Source organism: Scylla paramamosain, chromosome 10 (genome assembly GCF_035594125.1).
Source record: "Scylla paramamosain isolate STU-SP2022 chromosome 10, ASM3559412v1, whole genome shotgun sequence".
NCBI lineage: Eukaryota > Metazoa > Arthropoda > Malacostraca > Decapoda > Portunidae > Scylla > Scylla paramamosain.
The window spans coordinates 10,355,518-10,373,902 of record NC_087160.1 but is presented as its reverse complement, the minus strand read 5'-3'; the positions used below and the strand labels follow the sequence as shown (position 1 = coordinate 10,373,902).

The 18,385-nt window shown below is 42.1% G+C and overlaps 1 protein-coding gene and 1 long non-coding RNA gene across 3 annotated transcripts in view; one reads left to right on the top strand and one right to left on the bottom strand.

Moving 5' to 3' along the window:
• LOC135104231 (uncharacterized) overlaps positions 1 to 12,464 on the bottom strand; it is a 78,076-nt gene extending 65,612 nt beyond the window's left edge. Inside the window, exons 1-2 of the mRNA XM_064011386.1 lie at positions 11,926 to 12,464; positions 3,958 to 4,483 (exon numbers count right to left, since the gene is read on the bottom strand). Of these exons, the coding sequence (XP_063867456.1) occupies positions 3,958 to 4,009 (52 nt within the window). The 5' untranslated portion in view covers positions 4,010 to 4,483; positions 11,926 to 12,464. The remainder of the gene's footprint in view (positions 1 to 3,957; positions 4,484 to 11,925) is intronic.
• Positions 7,367 to 10,679, top strand: LOC135104232 (uncharacterized). 2 transcript variants are annotated; one of them, XR_010270340.1, is made up of 4 exons: positions 7,367 to 7,477; positions 7,718 to 9,163; positions 9,421 to 9,600; positions 10,078 to 10,679. It is a non-coding gene; the product is annotated as an uncharacterized LOC135104232 (long non-coding RNA). The 2 variants fall into 2 exon arrangements; XR_010270339.1 differs by lacking the exons at positions 7,367 to 7,477; positions 7,718 to 9,163 and having other exon boundaries at positions 9,235 to 9,600; positions 10,078 to 10,610.
• Positions 12,465 to 18,385: the final 5,921 nt, after the last annotated feature.

Genomic DNA, 18,385 nt, shown 5'->3' with positions numbered 1-18,385 from the left:
CATTCTTGTTTCCCGGGAGAGTGGCGGAGTGTTGGTGAGAGTCGCGTGGTGTGCTCTCTCTCTCTCTCTCTCTCTCTCTCTCTCTCTCTCTCTCTCTCTCTCTCTCTCTCTCTCTCTCTCTCTCTCTCTCTCTCTCCTTCTCCTCCTCCTCCGAAACTAATCCCCGGTTGTCATTGTTCATGTCTAAATAACGAACACGTTCACTCCGTACTGTCTGTCATCTGATAGGAGAGACATTTTACTAAGGAAAGAAAACAACTGCTATGTAACAAAGATTAAAGATTAAAGGGACCTTAGTGATGGCTTGTTCCTCGGCGACTTACTGGTGACCCCGTCACGGTAACGGTAAACGGAATCGAGTCCTTGCAGAGCAACTCACCCATCACTATAGTCATCTAGTTAAATGTACCTCAGTGAATATTTTTTTTTTAAGAGCGCCTGATCAGATGACACAAATATGAGCATCAGATGACACAAATATGTAGATTGTTTGTAGTAGAAGTAGCTCTCATCTCTCTGGGGTTGGGGGGAGCCTTCTCCTGTTGCTATCCTGTCTCTCCCACTAATACTCGTAATTAGAATAGAATAGTTACCCAAATAGTGTCTGTTGTTGTTTGGACTTCCTTTGTATTCCTTTGTACCTCCTCCTCCTCCTCCTCCTCCTCCTCCTCCTTCTCGTCGTCCTTCTCCTCCTCCTCCCCCTTCTTCTTCGTCTTCTTCATCTTTTCCTTCTCCCCGGTGCACAGATCGGAGTCCCACTATCAGCTTGCACTGCTAAAAGCCTCCCCGTGTGGTGCCGCCGTGAGAAGCTACCACCGCCTGCAGGTGTCGCTTTTCTCCCTGCGCCAGTGTGCGAGGAAATGCTATTCAATATACCATGTAACACTGACCGATGTGAGTGACGCGGTGGATTAAGATACATAGATTACATTACAAGTACAAGTGACGTGTACCAGAGAAATACGTATATCAATTCAAACAGTGTTTATATGTATATATATATATATATATATATATATATATATATATATATATATATATATATATATATATATATATATATATATATATATATATTACTGTGTGATCAAAAAGACGATATAAAAGAAATATAAGGCAATTGAAACTATCATAACTAATTTCATGGTCTCAGCCGCCGGCTGTCCATAGTGTCTTGTCAGAAATGTGGACAAAGTGTTAAGAGTAGCCAGTTATGAATTTTTATTTTCTCTCATTTGTGAGTTGCGGGTGTATTTCAATGAGATTTTCATTATCAGTATATATGATAGTAATAAGAGTAAAGGTGTATATTCTCTGAATAAAGACTACAACATTTAGAAGGTCATATAAAAAATTTCAATAGAGAGTCCTGTTACACACGTCAAGCACAGAAATCACAATGCATGCACCAAAAAACTACATTTAGACCAAATCATGTAAAAGAAAAACGTATATCAGTGTCAGTGACTACTGAAATAAATAATAGCATACATTATGATATAGTCCCATATATATATATATATATATATATATATATATATATATATATATATATATATATATATATATATATATATATATATATATATATATATATATATATATATATATATATATATATATATATATATATATATATATATATATATATATATATTTATTTATTTATTTATTTAGTTAGTTAGTTAGTTAGTTAGTTAGTTAGTTAGTTATATACAACATACAGAAAAAGAATGGTAAAAAAAATTATATTTACCATAAGTATATAGAAAAGTATTCATGAACTGAGGGATTCAAAGTTGTCCACATTTTATCTTCTACAATGAGAACTGCGCTACAGACATGGCGCCTGAGACCATAAACTAGAAGTTGTATATCTCCAGTTGCAAAAGCTTGTATCAAACTATTGTAAATTCGTGAGGTTAGCCCTGGTTGTAACAGGAACACAAGGAAATAATTCAAAGAAGAAGAAGAATTTTATCAACATTAAGAAGACCACTACCATTACTAACAACAACAACGACGGCGGCGGCGTCGGTGACTTGTTAAATAACTTGGATTTTCCTTTATAAAATATTTGTATAGTAATTAGAGATGGTGCGTACGTACCCTAATTACCCCAAAGGCGTCACGCTGGGCTGTGTGAGGTGTTGTAACAAGCAGTGAGGGGAATTAAATCTAAGTAGAAAATAAATTCCCGCACAGAACCATCGCCTTCACGCGACACACACATCGAGAGTTGGTTCATGGCCAGACACGTGTCTCTGGGGAGTTCTTTTAAACAGCGTCGGATTTCTTGAGCTCGGTGCTTTGTTTCGAGCCTGACTCAGTGACAAATACTGTGTGGCACCGAGAGTCACTTTGTGTAGCGGTAGTGGCGTTCTGCCTGACGGTTCCTGTTCTACAGCCGCCCAGACTCGCTAATGGATATGCCACACACAGGTCCACGCAGCGGCCACCAATCACGTGCATCCTCCCAAACAGGCATCCCTCCCGAGTGTCAGGCCGAGGGTTATCCATTACGCCCCCTGACCTGAGGCCTCACCAGTGCAGAAGGGCAGAAACTGATCCATCAGGCTAACCTAAACACACTACATATTCGTTCCCACGAGGCTTAGCGGCTGCCTGTCCCGTTTGAGATGTTGTGCAGGTGATGTGAAGTGACGGGGCACAGCTGACCCTCAACGCCCCGCCGGACAGACCGCCACGTCCATCTCACTTGCCGCCCACAAAGGTCGAGGCAGGGGGTGGGCCCAGGGATGCATGACAATGGGCCTCGCGTCACTGCCCATCAGAAACGTTAAGAGGAGCGTGACTTGTTTATGGTCGCGCTAGTTTGTTCCTGACGGACACCGGACATCCCCGTCCAGGACACAATTGAGGCAGAGCGTCACTGTTCAGGTTTTCCAAAGATCGTGATGTATGTATGTAACCGCCTGGAAAGAGTATATGTGCGTCTTGACCCGTGGAGTGTTCTGAAACTGTTTTGCTGTGTTGAACCACCGGTGTGTGAAGAGACACCAAAGCTGGCAGAAAATCTAATCGGACTTTCTGTATAGGCAGATAAAAAAGCAAGTGACTGATGGGTACACTGGCACACAGATGTTGATGTGAGTGTGGGTGTGCACCAGAAGGCCTTGGATAGGTCACCATTGAGGCTCATTTTACAGTTACGTCATCGCCCAGACGCCCCGCAACATACTGCACGCAGCGAGGACCAGGTTGTGGGGGCGCTGAACTTTTTTTCATCAATATATAAGGTAATTAGGTTACAGTGTATGAATGTTTCCGTTCTCTTAATCTCGGCAGTGTCATAGAACATAATTAACAACCGCAGATTACGCTCAACGTTACTTGGATCACAATGATCAACAGATATCAACCATACACCGCTCCCTCTTCCTTGTGGTAATGGTGTGCGCGACAGCTAGTTAAGACGCTCACAACACTACAACATAAATCACGGGGCGGCAAACTAGCCCGACATGCTTCAGTGATCACTGTCTTGTCTGCACGTCAAGTGGGAGCCATCTGCTTCCCGGGTCTTCACCACGGCGTTCGTGCTTCTTTTCATGACGTGGCGAGTGGTTTACCATCTCTAGGTTACAAAGTCACGTGTTTATCAAGCAATACAAAGGGAAACATGAACAACTGCCTATTTAGTCTATTTAGAAACCTACATCCGTGGCATCTCAGCTAAAAGACCTTTCACACTAAGGAAACACTAACCGCACCAGAAAATGTCACATTTAGTTCTTTTAGATGAAGGTGCATTACTATTTTCTCACTCTTCCTCTCTCTCTTGTTCTAGTATCAAGCATGAACAATATTATGGTGAGAGAGGCATGCAGGCGAGTGTTCCGCCGACCTGCGCACCCATCCTTGTCGACACTCGAGTGTCTTGAACGAGGAGAAATAATGACTTGAGTGAAAAGAAACAGAAAGTAATGCACTTACTTCCATCCTTAGGTTGTTTCCCTGGCGGTCGCTCCTCCTCCTGTGGCTCCATTTTTCTCAGCTGTTAAGGCCGTCAACCATCACTAAGCAAAACTTTCATGCAAAGCAGTTTGTAATTTCCATAAAACTTTGCTTAAGTTCGTTGCAAAATATAAACTTTTCGCCAGATTTTTCCTTGACAAGGCAAACTATTTAGCACAACGGTGTGTTGAGAGAGAGAGAGAGAGAGAGAGAGAGAGAGAGAGAGAGAGAGAGAGAGAGAGAGAGAGAGAGAGAGAGAGAGGGAGAGGTGGGGGGTAAGACAGGCAGATAGAGACAGTCTGTTGATGTGCTTGACAAACACCAGTTTATTTATCATACACCAAGATTTAGTAAATTCACAAATGACAGCCGCTTAAGGAGTGCTGGGTCACATGGAAACACTGCTTTTCACTCCTTCATCTGTCTGGCGTTGTGGGAGTCCTCAGTGATATGTGACCCCCATCGGCGGTGCGGGGCTGCGTGGCCTCAGCTGCTCATTGGGGACCTGCGAAACGAAGTTTACTTATAAAAATATAAGAAAGATCAAAAGAATATAAGGGAAGTTGCAAGAAGATATCAGGTCTACACGTTGCAGTCCCTGTATAAGACCTACTTGCCTGTCTCCATCTATCATCTCCATTCATAGATTTGTCTGTGTGATAAAATAGACTGGCAATACAACATGACACCTCAAGTGGCGAAACAGTAGCATAAACTTTACTAGTCAACATGATAATGAGTCAAGGTAGAGGATAGGCCAACAATACATGACACAACTCAGAATGGTAAAACTGAAGCGGCATGCACAACAGTCTGTAGTTGATATATTATTCTAGAGAAACTGTGATAACAAGATTCAACTTCGTAAGAAATTGTATCTGAATGCAGTATGAGCTGAACACGTATCTCGGTAATTCGAGTGTTCACACGCGTAATGAGGCCAGACATAGCTTGAAAAATTTAGGTATAAGAAAGAGACAGGAAGAAATTGGCTCTCAAATTGAGTGGTAGATGAATGGAACGGACTCAGTAATCAAGTTGTTAGTGCTAAGACATTATGGAGCTTTAAGATGAGATTGGACGGATTTATGGATGGGGATGATAGGTGGAATTAGGTAGGTATATTTCATACAGGGACTGCCACGTGTAAGCCTGGTGACTTCTTGCAGCTTCCCTTATTTCTTATGTTCTTATGTTCTTATGTTCTTATTTACGCATCCGCATCCGCTATCCGCATCCGTGTATGTGTGTGAAAGCATATGTGTGAAAACGTGTGCTCTTGGGATAAGTATCATGTATCTGTGAACATTTCATCACACGACGAATATTTTGAATGGAAAGACGTCCCAAGCTTTGTGTTAGAAATAATATCAGCACAGCCACTTCCTGCCTGTGTTTGGTACGAGTATTATCTTGTGTGTTTTTTTTTTTTTGGGGGGGGATGAAAAACAGTTAAACATTCATTTGAAATCGAATTATGGACAAAGGGTCACCAAATTATTATTACAAACGGTTTCGAGTGTCAGTGTTCATAAGAAGTTAGAACTGCATAATAAAGTGATTTGAACAAGAATGTGAGTGTCGTCCTTGATATGCAAGAACAGACTGAAGGTGAGCAGGAGAATGATCGTCACTCACTGCTCCAGGCGAATTCCATTTTTCCACGTATTGTCATGGATGACTGGAAGCGAAAACAGAATAATGGACAAGGCCGCAGTCAAGCATCCTACAGACGACCTCTATTTAGTTTTGACTCTCGACATCTTAAGAGGAAGCCCTGAGGGAGTATGTTAACTGCAGATGAACGACTCCTTAGTGTCACTGAAAGGGACGCTGCCAACCTTCTGCCAGACCTCAGGCGTTGGACAGACGGTTACTTATGTAGTCTGTTTAAGGATGCTTGAATCAGAGGTCTGTCTTCAGTATTTCTTGGAACAGAATTCATCAAGAAAAAAAATAAAATAATAAAAGTCATCTGAACCGAGCCATACTGATAACAAAGAAGTTCGTTGGTATAATTAATGAACCCGAGGAGGGCGACTGTCTGAGTATTCCGTCGTTTACTCTGTCATAAAGAGATCAGGTTCGTCTGTTTACGCTGTGCTTCATGCCTCGCGCGCGACACAGACGGTGTTTGTTTGGCCAGAGTGGCGGGAGTGTCCCAGCTGGAGCGTATAAACAGAGTAACTACTATTTATGGAGGCCACCCGCCGCTCTCTCCCTGCTGCAGGTTGGGGCGCGGCAAGACGCTGAGACACTTGAAGCAGGGAGTCCTTACAGCGTCGAGGACTCGTTGCTCCGGGTCACCTGAACCTCATTACTTCCTGAAAGGAAATTTTTAAAAAGTGCCACTTCAGCTTCGCTACAGACACACGCGCCGTCCTTTCCCTTGTACTGCGCCTCCACTAACTTCCGGGGTGTGCCATACTTGTTGCAGTAGTTTATCATCTTACAAACAAGATAAACCGGTCGTTATTATCATTGCAAGTAATTACAGAATTTTATGTTCTCAAAGAGCAATAATTTTGCTCTGTTTACCTCCCAAATGAGCAGTGAGATTGGAAGGAGAGAGTTATAGAGAAGATTGTCATGAATGGCCGTCTTGTGCCGCTGCTAACTAGCCTCTATCTTTTCTCAATCCTATAATGATTACCATGTTAACTATTGTATTAATTACTGTAACACAAAGGATGGAAGCCAACAGCTCAACACTAATAACAATAATTCAGATGCTTACTCCCCACCTCATCCTTCCGCCTGTGGGATGAGAGCTAGAACAACACATTAATATTTACTAATCTTGTAGAGCAGCGGTGACTCGACATTCCTAACTCGTGACAATTTTGTTTATCCGGTTTCTTTTCACCTCGCCGAGACAGGAAATTATGAGGAAGACAACGACTACAGTGGTTGTGGTTGTGGTTGTGATGATGATGACGATGATGATGATGACGATGATGATGATGATGATGATGATAATGATGATGATAGCGAAGATGATGATAATGATGTTGGTGATGATGATGATAAGGAGGAGGAGGAGGAGGAGACAAAAACATGGGATAACGAAACAGCAACAAACTATAGAATGCTTGTTTGGCTGTCAGGGAACTGATTCTAACTAACCATTTGTAAAGTAATAGGATAGTACAGCAGAGGAGGAGGAGCAAAAAATAAATAGGTAAAATATATATATATATATATATATATATATATATATATATATATATATATATATATATATATATATATATATATATATATATATATATATATATATATATATATATAACTCGTTAATCATCGTAACCCTGAAAGAGGTCGTTTACACATATATAGATAAGTCTGTCAAGTTACGTCTCCCGTTCAGTGGGCGAGACTTGTCCGTGATCACTCTGCCAGACGGACGGCTTAGCGGGGCCGGGCGGAAAGAGGAGCACGCACGGATGACACAGGAGAGAATGAGGCTACAGCAGTCTGCAGGTCATCACGCAGCGCTGTGAGAACGGATTACTTGGTTGTGAACGAGACACTTCTGGACAAACAGTTGTAAATACTGAACAAAATACATGCGCGACCCATAGTCCCGGCATGTACACAAGACAAAGACTGATCGATATGTGTGTGTGTGTGTGTGGAGAGAGAGAGAGAGAGAGAGAGAGAGAGAGAGAGAGAGAGAGAGAGAGAGAGAGAGAGAGAGATTCATGTCTATCCAGTAATAATAATTTTCCACCCGCAGGCTTCTCGTTCGTACCAGTGATAAGCTTTTCCAGGGCAGACTGAAAGAAAATTAGTGAGTCCTCAAAGGCGGGGCGAGGCCAGCGGAGTCCAGGGAGGAGGAAAGCAGGGCGGGACGGTGCGTGCAAGGCACTGGAGATTAGTGAATGGTGTGCCTTGAGTGGAAAATAGGCACATAATGGGTGACGTGAAGGCTTTCAGAAAACGCTGAAGAAAATGCTTTTAAAAATAGGTTCTTTCATGGCGCTGTGTGTGTTGAGGTGAATGAGGCGCAGGAGTAAAGGGAATTCTTCATGAGGCAGCATCTGCTGACACGCCACGTCCGTTGCTGCTGCTGCTGCTGCTAGACGCTCGGAGTGAGGAACTGAGGGGGAGGTCGGTTAGGTGAACATTCGTGAAAGTTAGCACGAACATCCGAGGGGTGAGGTTTGGTTCTTTTCTGAAGAAAGACTGAGACTGAGTGACTATGATGATGAGACAACAATCATCTTAACAAACTAATGAGTTGGTGGAAGTGTTATGATCAAACGATGAAACAAGCGTTTCTTTCTTCCACTCAGAACATTATCGATTAAAAAGAAAAAAAAAAGAAAAAAAGTATTTACTGGAATGGAGACATGAGGGTGGCAAGGAAGTGCCTGAACTGAGGCTTGTGGAGTGGCGCTCAGTTGGTGAGGGTCGCAGGATGGAGCTCAGTTGAATAACAAGTCAGAATATTTTTTTTTTTTTACCGTCCCAGTTTTTTCAGATGTTTTATGCGGCATTATTGCATGGTTGTTGATTGTATTTATTAAAGGCACTGTGTACAGATACTTTGTAATGTGCATTGTGATGGTAATTATATGGTGCTCTTCCTCCAACCATGCTTATAGTGCTGTAAGATAAGCGTTTAGAATAACAAAACGAGATGATTGCTCCTGAAGAGTCCATGTTGATTAACAGTGAGTTCCAACTATTGTTGCCTTATCATTGAATATCATGATTCTTCCTCTAGAAGGGAACTTAGGCCTACTCTTAATTGCCTGTGTCAAGTTTCTTTAATATCACTTTACTGATATCTCTAGAGCTCATTGAAAAATTTACCATTGATCATTGTCTGAATTAATTTCACATTTTCTTTCTCTGGAGAGCCACAACAAAGTGCTGAGCTGCCATTTAATTCGCAGGTGGAGCTCGATATCTTGAGCACGAAGCCTCGGAATCGGTAAACTGATGATTGTGATTAATGAAGTATTACATCTTGCTTCTCTTTCCGGTGCCAGTGTATTTGAATATTGTGTGTAAGTTAGGAAAGTCTGCACAAGAGTGTGTTAAAATGTAAAAATCCGTAAAAGATAAAAATGAATTAGTTTCGAGAGTGAGTCGAGGCTTCATCTCCTGCATGAACTAATCGACCCCTGCCGGCGGCTTCAGTGTTCAGTCAATCTCTCGGCAGCGAAAGGCTCAGGTGAGTGGCGTCTCTTCAAGAATAAATGTAAGATGTTTACTGTTGGAGCGGAGCAGAGAGGGAGTGAGGGCCGTTCTGAGGGAGCAAACAGAGGGCAAGCTGTGCCGCGGCATCTGCGTGTCTGCCGCGGCACACTGGTCGCCTCGAGGCAGCGTCCTGCACGCTTAGTTTAGGGACTGAAGTCTTCGTAAGGAACTTTTCTTTCAAATGACACAAAATACTCTTGTTACAGTATACAAAAGCTAATGCATCCCCAGTCATGTTTTCCAGAATAGTTGTAAACCACGAGTCCGATCGGGAGTGAGTGGATGCTCTGTGAGGTGGCGGTTGATGCCACGGGGAAGAGTGGGTAGTGAGCGGGCCACCCTTGTCCTGAGTTCCGGGAGCACCACACTCACACCCTCCGCTTCCTCAGCCCTGGTCCCTCTCATCCCCAGGTGAGTGGCCGCATTGTTCATCGAGGAATATGCTGTACTTCACACAAATGGTGCACTAATACTAAAGGAGCAGTTTTACTTAAAGTATTTATAATATAGTGAGAATAAACCATGATGACGTTGGCCGAGCATCATGACTAAAATCTAAGAAAAAAATATTTTAATCTGCTGTCAGTGAAGAGGCTTCGTGACTTGCGCAGTCACTATGTGCTTGAATCATCAAGGTTACATGAAAATCTATCGGAAAAAAAAAAGTGGGCAGTGGGGAGGGGCATAAACATTAATTTACCAACAGCTTCTTAAACTTGACACTGTTAGTGGATTTTACTTATCTTCCTACGTTCCACATCGTTTGAAGCTTGACTTAACCCATGAGTTCTTGACCTACAATAAAATTCCCCCTTGTATTATAGTACTAGGCACGTCAGAACCGAAAGAACTAGGTCAGTGACTTGAATTTCTTGGTGACATTCACAGGAAGCTTGGTGGCTAGCAGAGGTGGCGAGGACGATCCACACCTGCTTCCATGCAGCGCTGTGGGATTAGTGGGCAGTAGTGACGCTCCTCAGCTCTGAACTGCACCCCACACTGTCACTGTTGCTTATCTCATGTTTGTATTCATGGTGTTCGTCTTGCTTCACCACGCCTTCATGAGCTGGACTTAAACCACATTTCATTTATTTATTTATTTATTTATTCATTATTTATTTATTTTTTTTTGTTTTACTTGCGTGTTGCATTACATTACGTTTCTCTTTTAACCAAACGACATGTTTTCGCCGCAAAAAGAAACGCACTGATGGACACCCGGACACTGAGTCCTCACAAGCCCCTTTTGCCCCCTGCTCAACTGCGAGTGGAGGATTATCGGCCGATCTTTGTGCGCCTCTCGGCTTGGGGGTTCTTACCTGGTGGTAACAGGAAGAGTGGGGAAATTACGTAATAACCACTGTACTTGTTTGAAACAATCTTCTTAGTCGTGCTTTGGAAAATAAATGCACTTGCTCCTAGTGTTTTCTTTGACTTTTTTTCTTATTTTAATACTTTATATGAATGAATGATAGACCTAGACTGTATGATGCAGTTTTTTCTTATCCTACTTAGACATTGGTTGCATTATGACTTCAGACAGTCTCGCATGCGTCCCTTGCTTTACATGTTCGTCGTGTTCCCTGCCGCAGGTTGTACTGTCAATACAACCCAAGCCTCCTCACTGCTAACCAAGGAACCATTATATGGGATGACATGACGGTCAACTATTCCAGCTGTGTTCATACGTGTGGGGTAGGATAACTTGATTACATATCTATCTGTAACCTAACCTAACGTACCAGAAGTGTAGCTGGGACAGCTGATCTTAACGTGATCCATTACTGTATTCAAGTTCTGGCACAACTCCTTAACGCACTCTGTGAGCCTCCACCTTTACGCCTCCCCAATGAGGGTTAGTTACTCGCCAGACTAAACAGGGAAGCAGCTGACTCAGAGTGGAGGGCGCCTGTTGTTTCCTGCATGGCCATCACTTACAGCATGTTGCGCCTCCCTCCCTCCCTCCTCTCCCTCCCTTCTCCAGAATTAAGAGCATGATCTCAGCAACATGAAGCTTGTGTACCCTTACTCGGCCTCCCACAGCCTCCTCCCCATCTTCCTGCTTCTCATCATCTGTGGCGTCAACAAATAAACTAATTGTTGCTATTTTACCAGGTATTACATGCGGAAGGTAAATAAAATATTATTAGACATTCTGCTTCTCACGAGACGTAGTTACATCATGAGTGAGGTGGAAACGTAATAAGTTTAAACTGACAACGAAAAATGACGCCTAAATGAAACACAATACAGTGGACGCCTTTGTCATGGTCATCACGGGGCTACATTAAATTTCATGGCCTTAACAGCAACAATAAAGACGTACGGTTAAAAAAAAAGGAGGGGAATACGAAGTGTAGCAGGAATAGGAGAAAGTGGAGTTAAACAGAAAAAAAAAAAAAATAGCATCAACAATAACAACAAAGACACTGCTGCTACTACTACTACTACTACTGCTACTACTACTAACTACTACTACTGCTAATACTAACTACTGCTACTACTAACTACTACTACTACTACTAACTACTACTACTAACTACTACTGCTACTACTACTACTACTGCTACTGAAGTGAGTCTGCGTTCCTCCCTATCTTCCCTCCACCCCTTCACGCCCTGTTGATATCACCACCACTACCGTTATCATCACTAACAACAGCAACAACAACAACAGGGCACTGGAGGCACTTGTCTCGCCAAAGGACTAACCAGCGCCTGCCCAGTTAGCACTTACCAGGGGTGGGACGGTGTGGGGGCCTGCGCGCCGCACGCCACACACCACACACGAAGCACACCACAGATGGGTCCGCGCCGCCAGATGGTCACCTGCATTGCACATTAAATCGGCCTCTTGACATAACCATGTGCACACAACGTCCTACCCGCATCCCTTCGCTAACATTGCGAGGTTTGCCATTTCATTCACCAAACAAGCACCCGCTTTTTTTTTTTTTTTTATCTCCACAATATTACTAGACAGCTGTAGTAAGAATAGCTTGGGTTCCACAGTAAAGATCACACGCCACAATACGCACCACCACACCAACGCATGTACACACGCACTATTCCTCGCGCCGTGCCTCAGAGCTCTCAACCCGCACTCCACCGCCACCACTCGCCGCCACTAACAGAGGCTCCGTACATCCTCCGCTGCCGCCACACTGGCACACCACCACCGTCCAGGCTGACACTAGTGCCACGCTGCCCCGCCACTCTCACGGAGTCCGCCACATTGCACCTCCCCCCACCGCCCCCTCGTGCCCTGCCTTGCCCAGCCCTGCCCAGCCCTGCCCAGCCCACCCATCCTCCTCACTGTATTCAACCAGTATTATTGTTTGTTACTCCCTTTAAACGTCTCTCTCTCTCTCTCTCTCTCTCTCTCTCTCTCTCTCTCTCTCTCTCTCTCTCTCTCTGTGTGTGTGTGTGTGTGTCCTCTCGTCTCATCTTTTCGTCTCCCCTCCCGCCTCCCCCACCGCGTCGCTACTACGCTAATGACCAACACTTAAGTTTTCCCTCAGCTGCCGCCCTACAGCCGCCTGGGACACAATGGCAACACTTACAAGGGCGCTCCCTCTGGTCTCATCCCTGCGTTACTTGTATTTACTTCACCCCCTTAGTACAGTAGTCTTCTGTTATGGCTGCCGTATGACCAAGGAAGATAAAGTTTGTGCATCTTCCTCGGGTCAGACCGTGAGAGGGCGCTTTGTTAAGTGATACCAGGGAGAAAATTGGTATGATATTCTATACTCGGTTCAAAGTGCGGGATAAAAACATGAACATTCTCTCAAAACGTGGGGAGGGATGCAGGGGATGGGACTGAATGACCCAGTTTCTTCTCGCCAGAGGAATGTTGCTACACTGGTTCTGTAAACCGAATGGAGTGAGTGATATATCTAAACAGTGCACTACCTATTTATTGAATATGAGCACCTTTTTTCTGGTTACTTTTCTAATGAGGCAAGGAACGTTTTTAAGTCATTCATAATTCATGGCGACTATTATGATACGGACGTGGCGAGCGGAGTGGTGGCTTCTCGTGATAGCGAGAGTGGTGCGGATCAAGACTGAGACGTTAAGAAGCTATGAAAGATATATGCAGGAGACGTGGGGAGGCGAGGGTAGTTAAGGCTTCTGGTGGCTCAGCAGGTGTTGTGGCAGACCGTCTTGCAGTGAGTAATTTGATTATCGTGCACTCATTAAGGGGTCCTTTTATACACATCCAAGTGAAAGAAAAGCTTGTAATAGATGAGCTGGCAACATTCACTAAGCAGTGAAGGGGAGTCATTCATCACTACTACCACCAGGGCGGAGCCATCTGATGCCACCGTGCCTATGTATGGGAGTCGTAGACGCCAAGTTTTTAGCGGTCCTCTCAAGACGTGTCGCCCAGCCACTCACACTTACTCTATCATCACATTCTCCTACTTTTCTCTCACTATGCTGCCTCTCATGCCCTTGCTTCGCCTCATTTGGCTTCCCTAACCATTTCTCACCACCCCACTCTACCGACACCTGCCAAGTTTTCTTGTACTTACAGAATGACCACACTTCTTTGAGAATGTCAACTCCTTCCCTCGACAAAGTCGTATCCTTCAATTATCCTTTATGTTATAGCTTTAAAGTATTCCCATTCTTAATCACCTTCTCTTACGTCATAGTTCTCCTTTCTATATTGTACATTGTTCGCCTAACGTATTATTATTTCTACCGTTGTTCGATTTCACTCACCCAACCGCGTGTGCATGTCTATGGTATGACATGAGAGAAGAACCTCTGTTAATAATAATTTTACTGTTATGATTATTCTTTGTTAACATTTGTTTATTTGATTTTCATTTTATCAATTTTCATTTTTATTTATTTTATTTTTATTTTTATTTTTATTTTATTTATATTTATTTATTTTTGTCTTCCTCTCCTGTTGTGGTGCTGGTGGCGAGTAAATGTTGATCTAATGTCTTCATCTTCAGTCACTGGGATTAACTGCACTGTGTGGACCCTGGGGCTTTGTGTGTCGGAGGAAGAGCGCGCGCTCGTAGGTATGAAGTGAATGCGTGGGTGCGCGGCCGGCTGGTGAGGGTGGTTTGTAAAATTATAAAAAACTTCATTAAAGCATGTACTTGTCACTTTACCTGAAGACTTGCTTCACATGGACATCATGCATCAGTGTCATCATTACGTAGTGATAGGGAGTACAAAGGCCTCGAAAATTACATTATCTTGGGACCTGACTATCCTTATTATCACGACGCCTAAGGCGCAGTCCTCCTGTCCTCTCCTCCCGGTCAGGGATTCCATCACCAGCTGGCTGAAGGCCTCTCATGGCAAGAAATTTTTCCTTCTCTATTTTTTATTTATTTATTTATTTATTTATTAATCTTTCCGTGATGGGAAGACATTACATTTAGAATTGCGGTTGCCTTATGAGGTCAGACGCGAGTTACGCAAGTACTTAAAGTAAGTTTTATGCAGTGGCTCAGACAAAGGAGAACACCGAAAGAACACGTGCCCTAGTAAGATTCAGTGGCCTCTAGTTGCTGCTCCCTTCTGGCCACGGATGTGGTATGTTTTGCGAAAGTTACAGCTTTCAGTATCATGTATGTAATTTCCACTTTTTATAATTTTAATATATTTAATAAATGTATATAACGTTTTTTTTTACTTAATGCTGTGAGTGTGTCATTGACTTTATAATGTCCTAATACTCACCACTGATCTGGTCTTAGGATATGCTTCGGTGTGGCACCAGAATGCCCCTACCGTAGGCCTTGCTTGTCTAATGACCCCACACCTCCAATGTTCAACTGAGATCCCTCCAGGTCCCCCACCACCTCCATCAATAGATATTCAGGTACATAAGTTGGTTCATCAAAGGGAAAAGCAAAGTGTATAAGGTCCCCTTAAATAAACTTTCTCTAAACCCGTAGAAAATTGCCAAAATTTTATGCATAACTAAAATATTTTCATAATTTTCTTAAGCATTAGATCAATGTTTGAGCGCTGCTGTCATAGTTGTTAATTATGCAATGCCATGAAAAAAAAATAAATAATAAAATTCATGAACTCATGTTACGCATATAATGCAAATATTTCTGAAAGGGGGGATATTAAAATAACAGTTTCCCCAAAGAAAATGTTTCAAGCTGTAGTAACTCGGTCATTATTTATTGCTTCGCTATTCAACTTAATGCATTCCAATGTCGTTACAATACAGATTGTTGGATTTCTTATTTATTTATCTAATTTATTTATTTATTTACCACAGTTGTTGGTGAAGGCGGGTTAATACCCATGATCCACAAGCTCATGCAAAACGGTTTCAAATTTTACAAATCCTTACGAACCATACACAAGCTTTTAAGCCTTAAGGGAATTTCAGCCTGATATTCCTGTACAAATAGTAACAATTACAAAGCACAAACTTCGAGACAAGTTAGTATCAGTATCATCTTTGGGTTCCGGCTGTTGTTTCACTTCTTTCTTCGACTGCAGATCTGTTTGGGGTAAGGATAAACGTATGGCAAGGGAAGATCTTTTCTCCATTGACATAAATCATTTCTCACCTCAGCAGTCCTTTGATAATTTTTCTAAAGCATATCACATGCTATTAATTTTTACACACATCTACACTGTTGATTCCAAGTCTCCCACTGATGAATTTCAGGATGCAGCAACGGTTTCCCTTTTCGTCAGTACCTACCGGTATCAACACATGAATTATGCTGTCCTCTTATGTCTTGAAAGGCATGCCGTAGCTTACTTATTCCTCCTTTTTGCAATCTCACACTCAAAGTGCTCTCGTCTCCCTGGTCTCCTCAAATTCAGGAATGGATATTTTATCTTTCATTAAATAAATAGAAATGTAACCGTAAGTTGGATAAGTAACCATTCAAGCACCACTCAAGTTTGGCTTTTGTTGTCTTGTCTTCCCACAGCATCTTGTCCATTTCAGGCTTTAGATTGCTTCCACGTTCTCCCTCATCTCTTCTGTACCAGCAACAACAAATGCCAAGATGCAACTCACCCAATTCCATTTAAATGCGAGGAAAACTTGTCCAGCTTATGACAGGATTGCCAAACTCATGGTTATCCAGTGATCAAAACTTTTTCCATCTTGCTCGCTGTTTCAAAGTCAAATAACTAGCCTTCAGCCTCTCTCTCACCGTCGCAATGTCACATCTCTAGCTGTCTTCTACCGCTATTTTCATGCTAACTGTTCTTCTGATCTTGCTAGCTGCATGCTTCCCTTCCTTCTGCGGCCTCGCTGCACAAGACTTAACCAGTATTCTCAATTATTCATCCCATTCTCTGGTAAACTCTGGAACTCTCTGCCTGCTTCTGTATTTCCACCTTCCTATGACTTGAATTCCTTCAAGAGGGAGGTTTCAAGACACTAATTCATCAATTTTTGACTACTGCTTTGACCCTTTTATGGGACTGGCATTTCAGTGGACATTTTTTTTATTGGATTTTTGTTGCCCTTGGCCAGTGTCTTTCCTACGTAAAAAAAAAAAAAAAACCTGTTATATTTCTTGGTTGTCTTGCGACATTAGCACACTGTACCTGGCACTCTCCCATCCCTCTCAGATTTCTTACAACCCCTATTTCTAGAAAACCTTCTTGATAACTCATTAACATTCTTCATGTACAGAATTAGGTTGGTTTTGTCCAACCTTAAAATTTCTCAACTAAAATAATGGTAACAACATTGGTGTCCCAAAGCTGTTGATTTAAAGTTTAGTACACTTCATGTTTACTTGATATAGCAATTATATTTACTGCATACATGGATGCTGGCAAAATTATTCTATCATACAGTCTCCATACTTAATGCCCTTTCTTTTGTTATACACCTCAGAAGTCCAACCACCACCTTTCCATGCTTAGCACTTTCTATCATCTCACTTTCTATGCTTCCAGGTATGTACTCTATTTCATACTTACACATAACTGAATCAAGATTGTCAGATTCTGTTACCATCTCCTCTTTTTATTCATTCATTAAAAATCACATTAAGGACATTTAATTTTTACTCATTATGGACAACCAAAATTGATCATTTTACTTTTAGACGACATCATCTAAAATCAATTTATATTTACCTTAACTTCTGCCATTCAGAAACAAAAATATATGCTGACTTTCACAGATAACTTCCACATGGATGACTTTCATTTTCTAGTCAGAATGATCTAACCTGCAAACAATTTTACTCAGCAAACATGTACCTCATTTGTATACTTTTCCAGTTTTGCATCAACAACCTCTTACAATTGTGTAGTCATACTACTACTAAACCCTCTTTTTGTATTAATAACCAGACTTCTACCTTTTATCAACTCCTCTCCTCTAGCTAACTGTCTCCAGCCTCTCTCTCTCTGCTGCAATGTTGCTTTTCTCCTATAACTACCTTCACACTAACTACTCGTCTAATTTTGCTAACTGCATGATTCCCCTCCTCCCATGGCCTCATTGCACAAGACTGTTTTCTCATTCCTACTTATTCTGTCCACCTACATAATGCATGATTTAACCAGTGTTCTCTATCTTTTATCCCTTTCAATTGTAAATTCTAAATCCCTGTTCACTTCTGTATTTCCTCCTTCCTATGACTTGAATTCTTTCAAGAGGGAGATTGTAAGACACTTCTCCAATTCTGGAAATCCTTTTCTCTAGGGACTGGCACCTCAGTAGGGCTTTTCTTTTAAGTTTTTATAGCTCTAGACCTATGGAAAAACTTGCTATTCGATCCTATCACTTTTTAATTTCACCTCCACATGTGCTGTAGATTAACATTCCCATCTTATTCATTCATGCTTTTCATCTTACTTTTACACCAAAAAGTTATTTTTTTATTACTATGCTGCTCGGCTAAATTAGCAAGTTTTGCTACATAAGTTGCTCTATCACTTTCCTTATTTTTTACCACATTCAAACATACAGTCTTTGCTTTCATGGCTAGCGATTTCATTGACTCTCTAAGCACATTTGTTTCTCACTCCCAACTCTACTAATCTCTGGCTCCTTATCCTCCTTTACATTCAGCAACCTCTCAAAATACTCTCTTCCTCACAGTTAACACCTTACTATTGTCTGTCTTTCACATGCTTCTTGAAATAATTTTCTTGTTTACTTGAAGATTTTATCATCTGTGCTCAGCTTTACGGCTTTCATAACCTTTTCTACTCATGTT